Raw genomic sequence first — 12,038 nt, 5'->3', positions numbered from 1 at the left:
CTGATACACAGGAATAGCAAGCTAGCTGCAACAGATTAAAGAATCCCTGAGAAGTAATGATGTAGAAGAGAAAGAACGTAAACTACATTTTAAAAAACTGATACGAAATGAGGTAGAAGCTAGGGAGACACATAGACAGGATCCCAGTATCCTTCTAGGATTTTCCTTGGTATAAGCGAATCTTTTTTTTTAAAGGGGGCAAGTCCACTCCCAAACAAACTTAGGGGGGAAATGCAGTATATGAAAAATCCAAAATTTTATAAAGAGGGTACGTATGCCAATAAAACCAGGAAAGATTTTGTGTTTTCATGTAAGAACAAGACTGTCAAAATATAAAAAAGTAAAATCAAGAAAAATTACAGGAAACAATCATTAAAAAGAGTAAAATACATCATTCAGTTTTTGGCAAATCTAATAGACTTAAATATTAGAACATGAACAACATGAATAATATAATTAATAAAACTGGATTATTCCAAACATATCTAATATTAAAGCTTAAGAGGAGTCAGAGAACAGTTACAAAATGGATATTTTAGGCAAAAGATAACCTTAAAAACTCAAACTTAGTTTCTAATGGTCAAATTTATATAATAAAGTTAGTAAAAGCAGAAATTAACCACCAAAGACTAAACAATTTAAAAAGTATCCCAAACCAAATGTAAAAACAGTGTCCAAAACAACATGTTGCTCTAAACTGTTTAAACAAAACTGAGAACACTACTCTAATTTACAAGGTACAGAGTTACATTTGTCAAAACTCAAACTCTACAGTTAAGATTTATGTGTTGCACTGCATGTAAATTACACATCCATAAAAGCTAAACATAAAAAAAAATCCACAAAAACTGAGGTTAATAAAGTGAATATTTTGGCTTAGAATATAATTAAGTATTTAAGAAAAAGTGGCACTGAGTAGGGGGTCCCCAAGTCCACTCCCAGATTTCACGACTTAAGAAAACTTACAGCACTAGACATATAGTCATACTCACAGCTTTGATTTATTATAGTGAAAAGATACAAAGAAAAATCAGCAAAGAGAAAAGGCACACAGGGCAGAGTCCACAGGAAACCAGGCACAAGCTTCTAAGAGTTCTCTCCCTGTGGATCACCCAGGATGAGTTAATTACTCCACCAGCGAATGGTAACAATACCTGAAATGCTGTCAACCCAGAAAGCTCACTAGAGACTCAGTGTCCAAGGTTTTTACTGGGGTCTGGTCATGCAGGCACCCTCTGTCTAGTACATAATATGATTCTAGACTCCCAGAAGGGAAACAAATGTTTAGCATACATTGCCTGTTTGTATAGTTTAAACACAGTGAGTCACTCATCATTTAAGAAATCCAAGTCCTCAGACACCAGCCAACAGCCAACTTTGCAAGCAAGATCTTTCTAAGGATAGCAGTTTCAGATCTGCTATGTTAACTCTTTTCAGCACAGGTATGATATTTGCAACTTACTCTGTAACAATCACAACAATAACAATATGGAAAGAGGAAAAAATAAGGCAAATGTGTCAAAATAATGACTGGTGAACCTGGTTGGGGGCCTTATGGGAGTTCTTTGTAGTATTCCTACAACTTTTAAGTTTGAAATTATTCCAAAATAAAAAGTAAATAAAATATTAATGGGGGTGGGGGGATTTTACCCCTAACAGAAGAATACTTTAAAATAATAAAATATTTAGAAATAACTTCAATAAAAACATGTATATTTACCATAAACTACAAAATTGTACTGAGAGATATGAAATATTTGAAAACAATTACATACCATGTTGCAGAATGCAAATATTCGATACCACAAAGATTTCGAGTAGTCCTATGTTCTTATGAGTTGTATGAACATCTGATTTTATCAGTTCAGAATACCCTTCCCCACTTCTTGTTGTAACAGGATACTTCTTCCCCATGGAGGACCCATTCACACGGTTCAGGCAAGGCTGACTCTGCCCCAAACCACTTTCCCCACATGATCATTTCCATCAAATTAACCAGGTCTCAGTGATTTCAGCTCCTTTAACTCTGGCCTCAGTAAACTGGCTCAGAGATAAGCGCCTAACCCAAAGTGGGTCAATTAGGTAAGGTATTAAGGAAAACTCCTCCTAATTGTTAGACCAAGAAGATCAGAGTCCTGGTTGTCCACGGCAGAGTCAAGGGACAGTATCCCGACGACATAATCTAAGTCCTCTGGATCCAACCTTACCTGAAGCTACCCTATCTCTGGAATTCTCAATGACAAAACTAACATTTTTCTTTCCTTTTTTCTTTCTTTGCTTAAGCTAGTAAACTAGGTTTTTGCCTTTTATGATCAAATGTCTTAACTAATACATAATTAAAATCCCAGGGGGATAGTTTTAGAAAAAAATACTAAAATTAATAAATAGGTAAAATTGATAAATAGGTGAAACAAGGTAGATGACCCTAAGAGTGACCATATTATATCTATGTAACTGAGTTTACGATCCAAGAAACATCATAAATCAATAAAAAAATATTCAGTAATAATCAGTGCTAGAAAAATTAGTTACTAAAAAAAATAAAAAGCCCCATCTCACATTCCCCAAAATTAATTTTCTGAAGCAGTCCAAACGAAAGAGAAAGATACGAATACATACCTAGATTTTTTTCTAGCCACTGATGTCCTTCAATTAGTTGGTCAATTAAGGCAAAATAATGTGGAGCAGCTTCATCAGGCATAACCCAGCCACCTGTCACAATTTCAAACTGACCGTTTTCTAGTAAACTAGGGAGAAAATAACATAAGAGTTTACATTAACATATATAAGAAAAGTTCAAATAAAAATGTAAGACATCATAAACATTAGAGACAGCCTTTAAATGTAACCAGTATTCACACTAGTTAATTTTTTTTTTTTAAACCAGTGGATGAATTTCAACTTTGGGACCCTGGTGATAAAGTGTCCTTAGTAAAGTATCTGCTCCTCCTGCCCTAGGCAAAGCCATGCAGGTCACTCTGCAAGTTCTATTTCATAAGGGTATAATCTCCCACACAACTTCAAAGATTCCTGATGTCAGCAGCCATATCTGATTTACTTCTGGATCTGGCCGAGCACCTAGCAAATACCTGAGTATATGCTTGATGAATGTTAATTGGAGGATTGTCATTTTAAGCACAATTATTAGTTTCATTACACCTATGCTGAAAAATCAGGACTTACTTTAGTACTTCTGACACTGATAAGTTAATCACGCAAACTACAAAAGTAATAAAAATAAAAGTAAAGCTAGTAAATATCACATGCTTCTGGGAATACAGAAAACATTATAAAGCACCCTGCTCCAGTCAATTATAATGTAGGCTATATAGTTTATCTTTCATTATTGAGCCAAAAGTTCTAACATTATCATTATCTGTTCATTGAGTGCTCTTTACCATAATACTACACAAAGTAACTAGACCACAGCCCTGGAGAACTAAATTGTTACAAGAAGATACCTTCCTCAGAGACAGAAAAAAATCATCAACTATTGGGCTTCTCTGGTGGCACAGTGGTTGAGAGTCCGCCTGCCGATGCAGGGGACACAGGTTCGTGCCCCGGTCTGGGAAGATCCCACATGCTGCAGAGCGGCTGGGCCCGTGAGCCACGGCCGCTGAACCTGCGCGTCCGGAGCCTGTGCTCCGCAACGGGAGAGGCCACGGCAGTGAGAGGCCCGCGTACGGCCAAAAAACAAACAAACAAAAAAAACATCAACTATTAAAAATTTGAAGAACTACCTGAGGAAGTGTAAATGTCAAGAACTTAAGCAAGTCTTTTAAGTGCCACAGACTTCTGAGTTTGCGACAAGGTGGTTTTGAAAACGATGTAAAATTTCAGAAGCAAAAGCAGTTTTAATAAGGATAAACATCACTGAATGCCTGTAGCTAACAGCCAAGCACCAAGCCAAATTTAGCTGAAACAGACCAGAGGCATAAAGAATAAACATTTTCCTACAAGGCATGTAACAAAGCCACAGCATTAACAGAACATCCAGTTTTTTCAAACATATGCATGATCACAGAACCAATGACAGAGTGGATAATGGACACAATTTCTAAAAATGAATGAATACATGAATGATTTCCTTGTATAAAATAAAAAGAGATTAACTACATCTGTATTACCATGGGGATCACCAAATAATACAATTTCATATGGAGAATATGATGGCTCATTATATAGTGTCTAAAGAAACTCCAATGTTCCAGTCAAACCTCAGATTCTCACAGGCCCACATCAAGAACTTGTAAGAAAGAAGCGGGAAATTTCTGAAAATTGTATTTCTTTAAGAACACAACTAAATCCAAGGCTATTTTGTCCCACTCTTACTGCCTATGGGACTTTGCTTACAGTTAGTTCTTCTTGTCTTTCTGGTGATTGCCTGATTTAGCCACACCCTGGAAGCCATGGACCAGTCCCACGCCTTATGCCTATGAGCAGTATTTGGAAGCCTGAGATGTGAGGACAGATTTGGGACTTAATCTCTAGTCATCAAATATAGAAACTTGACCTCCTTATCTCAGTATTCCAATAAACAGATCTTCTGGAAAATATCAGAAATAAATTGGTCAAAACAAATTCTTTGCTGCTCTTGAATAGAGAATAGAAACTATAAATTAAGTAATCTGAATATTAAATGGAAAAAAATCACTCCAATGATGGAATTTCTCACCTATATCAAGTTTTATTTTGCTACATATTCCCTGTTCCATAGGCATAAATGGGCTCCAAGAAACAGCCAACCAAGCAAAGAATGACACATATTATATTTCCTCAGCTCTATCTGTGAATAATTTATCCCTTCCCCCTCTGCATGATGCCTGAGATGCTACTGTGATTGTGTACAGAGTTCTTATCTGTACACAATGATTACTTTAAAGACTATCCTATCTATTACTATGGGGGAGACATGAAAGCCTCTCACTCATTAAAATGTTTTTCAGGATTTTCTTATCTATTTTCTTCTCTCCTATCTTTCCCAACCTGGCTGATCCCAGCTGCCCTCATTTCTCAGCTCAAATAAAAGTCTCTGGGCCACAGAGCCTAAATCAACACTCCCACTGTACCTCCACACTCTATCACACAATAGTATTTTTCACAAACCAGAATGGCCTTGTTCATTTACTGCTTCCTCTCCCTCCTCACCCCACCCACCATTATAACATAATCTCCAAGAGAGCAAGGACCAGGACATGTTTTGTTCACTTTTCCAGGCCCAGCACTGAGAAGCTTACTTGGCATTTAATGGGTACTCTCTGCTGTTAGATGAAGAGGGAATGAGTGAATGAGATTCTCAGTTTAAAATGAGTAGTAACATAAAGTTTGTTATTAGATGAAGTTCACAGACATATGCAAAATAAGTTGAACAGGGAAGGGTCAGTTAAAAAGGAGTGTGAATAATATAGGTATAAAGTGACATAACCTGGAATATGATTCATGTAGGAGAAACAAACGGGGAGGGAGAGAGAGGAGATGCTTCATGAAGCATCAGTGGGAATCGAGAAATATCTTGTCATAGAAGAAAGGATTAAAGTACGAATGACTTAGGGTTTTGATTCCAGGGGTCTAATGGGGTGGTGGTAATACACATAGACAATGCAGTTCAGTTGAGAAGGGAATCATTTTGCAGTAATAAATATAAACTTGGATAAGGCTATTTGATGTGACAGTGAGGCAGCCAAAAGGACCTAACTGAAAAAGAAAACTAAGTTTAGGGGAAAAGGCCAATATAAAATTAAGTTTTGGAGGAATGAAACAAAGATGAAATAGAGAAGGATGGGAAGTCTGGAGAAAACAGTCAAAAGGAGAGTTAAGGAACAAGCAGAAGGACAATATAAGAGGAAATTGAGGTGAAAAGAAATGTTAAAGATAAAAAGGTCAAATCTGTGACTATGACCTGAGACATTCTAGAAAAGAGTAATGAGGCACAACCTGCACTTCTTGGTAAAAGGCATTTTTATAGTTTAAAAAGCTACCATATAACTGTGACTTACTCAGAAATGGACACATCAGTGGGTCAGAATATAAAGTTGAGAAATAAATTAAAAAAAATTTTATATTATTGAAATAGCCATTAAATTAGTGGGGAAGAATGGATTGCGGTTTGTTTACTTTTTTAATCTTCAGTCTGAGTGATTTAAAACAAACTCATAAGAAAGCCAAAATATTATGTCATGGAAGCCAAAGGACTGATATTTGAAATGGCTCACACAGGTTTTTAATGAAAACTACATGAGGAGGTCACAAGAGGCATAAGTGATGTCATAACAGCAGGCCAGAAAGAACTTAGGTTTTAGTTTTTCTTAAGAAAGTTTCTCTAATCAGGTAGAACAAAAGGGAAGAAAATAGACAACATGATTTAAGATATGAAGCAATGTGACAATGAGTGGACACCTGGCCAAATAATCAGGTTAGTGAGTACTCCTATTTCACTCAACTGCCTGTTCTCCCTAGTCTATACATACGAATGGTGAAAACCAGATTATAAACCAGACATTCTTACAGGCAGGAAGGTCAGGCTTGATATAAAATATTCACTGTGTTAGGCAAAAACACATGCCACTTGACCAGTTAAACAAACAAACAAAAAATACACATGCACACATAAAAACTGCAGAAGTGCACACATTTGCCACGTTTACCCCTGATTTCTAGAACATATGTGATAAGCACTTAAGAAGCACCTGAAGAATGACAGGAAAACAAAATGGCCCAAATATACATGAGGAAAACACTGACCTAATGACTGAAAAGCACAGCCACCATCATCATCAGGTAGTGATAGGTACAAAAAGTAGGCCTGACAGTCTTACAGAAACAACACTCCAGGAAATACTGAGAAAAATATTTATAAGCAATAGCAGAAAAGCTATGTTAGCCTACAAAAGGTACCATATTTAAAATCACCATTGTTAGCAATACAAAATAAAATTAAGACAGACTGCAAGCTATATATTCCACACCTTCGTAATTTTTTAAAAATCAGGTAATGGGAAACACCTATAGAAAAAGTTACTTAGAATAAGTACAGGTGCTTCCAAGTATTTCCACTCAGTGCTCAACAAGCATGAATTGAGCTAGTTCTCTGCAATTGTCAGGGGAGTACAACAAGGACCTACTGTATGGCACAGGGAACAATAGTCAATATCTTTTAATAACCTATAATGGAAAAGAATCTGAAAAAGAGTACATATATATATATATATATATATATATATATATATATATATATATACACACACACACACATATATATGCATAACTGAATCACTTTGCTGTGTATACCTGGAACTAACACAACATTGTAAATCAACTATACTTCAATAGAAGGTTGTTCGGGACAAAAAGAAAATGGACATACTACTTATACTACTTTTAGGAGAGCAATGCCTATTGTTTTAATGAAAAAAGTGAAAGGATGCAGAAAATTGTAAATAAAAGTTACCCAGATCTAATTCCCCAATAACAACCACTGTTCTAACTCTGAAAAAAAAAAAAAAGGGAAGTACAAAATCAAAGAAGATGTGCCCACCTCATAGGGTCTATTGCTTAATTTCTACCAAGCGACGCTCTGGTTTCTGGCAAATTTTTTGCATGAATGCTCTTCCTAATATTTTCTAATAAACAAGAGATCCAGAAACAAATGAAAAGACTGGGAAAGAGAGGGAGAGAAAGAAGTATATACGTGCAGCAAATCCAGAAAACAGGAAAACAGACACTAACTTTCACAATTCACAACACCCTTATTTTACTTTTTTAATTGGTTGATTTGTAAGCCATTATGTACTTCTCTGTTTCTACAATTTCTCTGCTTGAGAATCTGATATAAAAAACTTAAGAAAATACTGATCAAAATTAAGCTGAGCATATCTGTCACAGTTCACTTTGCCCAAGATCCAGAATTTACATTTATGAATTTACTTGCCAAGCACAAGAAGTTGCGAATCATTTTCTCTGAGTGTCACTTTTTCCCCTATGTAGACACATCACACATTTGAAATTTAGTCACACACAGAAGGACAGTCTCAAAGAGCTTTTTTCCCTAATGGGAAAATTGTTACAGATAACTTAGTAGCAAACAATGCATTATTTAGCAAGCTTCAAAGAATCACAAATTAATTTCACATGAGAAAACGAGTTGAATTTGTATGGGGAAATATGAAATAATACAAGATGATGTATGGTGATTCATTCTTAAATAAAAAATTAGTTAAATGGAAAATTTAAAAAGATGGAGGCTCTCAATGAATCAATTAATAGGCTAAAAGCATTTGCTCATCAGATTATCTGACTCGTATGCCTTTCGTGGGGAATATCTAATAAGAGAGTAAAAATAAGATGTTTTAAAAACCACTCACATAATAATTGGGGAAACTGATCATATACCTCTGATTATTATAGACACCCATCTTTAGAGAGTATACGAGGGACAGATGACCAATGAGTCATCTCCTCATTTCTTCCTCACTTCATTCCAGCCATACCCTTTCTTTGAGTTTGCAGTCCATGCTCTCTGTCTGGAATGTTTTTCCTCCCAGTATTTACCTCACTGGCTCATAGCAGATCTATCAGGAGCCTTCTCTGGCCACCACACTCCACCCAAACCCCACCTAAGTTGTTATCTTTCATAAAATCCCAAACTTTTCTTTCATAGCATTTATCACAAAATTTAATAACACATCTGCATGTTTACTGTCTTTGTCCCTCAATAGACTGTAAGCTCATGAAGGCAGGAATCATACCTGTTTTGCTCGCCATTTAAATCTGGGTGTTCCTACTAGAAAAGGGTACCAACAACCCAAAAGAAAAGCAAACAAAAGATATGAAGCAGATATTTCAGAAATAACTAGCTCCTGAAAATGAAAAGAAGTTTAATATCACTCATGAGGAAATGCAAATTAAAACTTCAGTGAGATCAAAAAGTTGTGTAACATGTGATGTCAAGGATATTTACAAATAGGTATTGTTACTTAAGGCTGGCAATAACTATCAAATTTTAAAATGCATATATACTTTTATCTATGCTCATTAAAATGAAGTCAGAAAATACATAAAAATAAATAAAAGCACTGTACAGTCAGCCCTACATATCCACAGGTTCTGCATCCACAAATTCAATCAACTTCTGAAGGAAAATTTTAAAAAGAAAAATATTTCCAGAAAGTTTCAAAAAGCACAACTTGAATTTACCACACACTAGCAACTATGTACATAGCATTGACACTGTATTTACAACTAGTTACATAACATTTACATTGTATTAAATATTATAAGTAATCTCAAGATGATTTCAAGTACACAGGAGAATGTGCGTAGGTTAAATGCGAATACTACTCAATTTTATATAAGGATTTGGGTATCTGGGGCAGGTTCTGCAAGCAACCCCTTGAGGATTATCAACGGATGACTATATACACTAAAGATAAAGATACACTCTATGCATTCACAAAAGACCAGAAACAAAACTACAGGGTCATTAATCAGGAGAAGTTACATAAACTAAGGCCCACTTGCAAGAGGGAAGAGATATGGGAACATATTTATATGTATAACTGATTCACTTTGTTATAAAGCAGAAACTAACACACCATTGTAAAGCAATTATACCCCAATAAAGATGTTAAAAAAAAAAATTAAGGCCCACTCATAACAAACACTTTTATATAGTTTTCAAAAAGAAAGGTTCCTGAAAGGTTCTCCAAGATATATTAAGTTTAAAAACCATGGTACAAAACCCATTAGGGGCTATTATCCAAAAAAAAAAAAAAAAAAAGTAAGAAAAGAAAAGAAAAACAGGAAACTGGTGTTGATAAGGAATGTGGAGAAACTGGAAAGCTCAGGTACTACTGGTGGCAATGTGAAATGGTGAAGCTGTTGTGGAAAACAGTATGGGACTTCTGTGAAATATTAAACACAGAACTGCTATATGATCCAGCAATTCCACTTCTGGGTATATACACAAGAGAACTGAAAGCAAGGACTCAAACTGATATTTGTACACTCATATTCATAGCAGCATTTTTACAATAGCCAAAAGGTAAAAACAATCCAAACGTCCATTGATGAATGAATGAAAAAACAAAACATGGTATATTCATGCAATGGAATATTATTCAGTCCTAGAAAGGAAGGAAATTGACACATGCTTCCACATGGATGAACCTTGAAGACATTATGTTAGGTGAAATAAGCCAGACACACAAAAAGACAAATATTGTATGATTCTACTTATATGGGGTACCTAGCATAGTCAAATTTATAGAGAGAGAAGGCAGAATGGTAGTTGCCAGGGCAGAGGTGAAGGGGAATTATTAATAGGTATAGCATTTCAGTTTGGGATGATGAAAAACTTCTGGAGATGGTTATGGTTGCAAGACAATGTGAATATATGTAATGCCGCTGAATGTTACACATAAAATCATTAAAATGGTAAATCTTAAGTTATGTACATTTTACCACAATAAAAAAAAAGATGCACTCAAAAAAAAAGCACAATGTGCATGGCATGCTATCATTTGTATAATATGAATGTGTCTTTGCACATATGTACATGCACATATTTTTCCTGTGTATCTACAAATTAGATAAGCATCTGGTCAAAGTAGCTGCCTCCTGTGAGAAGAGTTAGATGCCAAGAAGACAGGAGTAGTCACACCTTACCTTTCATTGTATACCCTTTATATATTCAGGCTTATATTAAAATATGAATTAAATAAAACTTTTTTCTAAACTATAAATGTTATACTACCCTGATTTCTCCTAAGTACTAAAAACAAACAAAACTATAGCATAAAATAGTCACGAGATTTTATTTAAGAATATTTCTTATATTAGACGATTGAATTAATAGTTTCTGTTAAGTTTTAATAATCAGATATACTTTAAATATTTCACTGTATAGTAAATATTACTTCATTTTCTGACTTTTCTAAAACAAAATAAACTGTTCATTCAAATAAACCAGAAAATATATGAGGTTGAAAAATAAAGTTTAAAAATCCACTCAATATCTTGCTATAAATGCATAAAGCATTATGGTAGGCATAGTTTTTAATCAATTTATTTCACTTAGTACTATATACCATGAACATCTTTCCATCTTAATAAACAGACATATATCATTAAGTTTATGGATGTACTGTATTTTCTAAAGTATTTATAATTGAGATATAACAACACATAATATACATGTGTTCAGTTTGATGTATTTTGACAATTGTTTATACCCCTGTTACTACCCAAAACAACTGATATTTGTATACTCAAGACATAGGCTATTCCCATCAGCTCAGAGAGTTCCCTTCTGCCCCTTTCCAATCAATTCCTACCTTACCCCCCCCCCACAAAAAAGACATTCTTACTTAGTGATTTATATCACAATAGATTAGTTTACTTACTCTCAGACTTCATAAAATGGAGTCATACAATACTCTTTGGTGTCAGGATTCTTTTGCTAATGTGTTAGATTCATTCATACTTCTGTGTATTTCAGTAACTCATTATTTTTCATTGCTGAGTGGTACTCCATTGTTTAAATATGGCACAAAATTTTAATCCAATATCTTACTGATGGACATTTGAACTGTTTCCTGTTCACCAAAACATTGGTGAACGTGTTTTTACTTTTCTTGGATAAATTCCTAGGAAGGAGCTCCCAGGTCACATGATGTATATTTAACTTTGGAGAGAATTCCAGTTGCGGCATATTCTTTTCAAGCCTTGGTGTTGTCAGTCTTTTTGATTTTAGCCATTCTAAGGTGTTTGGGATAGTATCTTGTAGTAGTTTTAATCTGCATCTCCCTGACGACCACATATTACTCAGCCCCTGCATGCACACCCTCCCCTGCACTGTTGCAGCCTAATAAACTTCTTTCAGGTGTCTGAACATGCCATGTTCTTGCTAATCCCTAGCCCATAATCACAATTCTCCACTCATAACCTGGAATTCCTTCCTCACCCTCTGCCACCCTCTTTATACCTGGCTAGTTCTAACAGCTTTCAAGTTTCAGCTTGAATACCACCTGCTTCAGGAAGCT

General features: G+C 35.1%; 1 protein-coding gene across 1 annotated transcript in view; it reads right to left on the bottom strand.

Annotated features, from left to right (window-relative positions):
• MAN2A1 (mannosidase alpha class 2A member 1) overlaps window positions 1–12,038 on the bottom strand; it is a 159,968-nt gene that overhangs the window by 95,152 nt on the left and 52,778 nt on the right. Inside the window, exon 5 of the mRNA XM_065873309.1 lies at window positions 2,620–2,747. Coding sequence (XP_065729381.1) covers window positions 2,620–2,747 — 128 coding nt within the window. The remainder of the gene's footprint in view (window positions 1–2,619; window positions 2,748–12,038) is intronic.

Source organism: Phocoena phocoena, chromosome 3 (assembly GCF_963924675.1).
Source record: "Phocoena phocoena chromosome 3, mPhoPho1.1, whole genome shotgun sequence".
Classification (NCBI taxonomy): Eukaryota; Metazoa; Chordata; class Mammalia; order Artiodactyla; family Phocoenidae; genus Phocoena; species Phocoena phocoena.
Note: the sequence above shows the minus strand (reverse complement) of the source record. Positions and strands in the feature narration are given on the sequence as shown.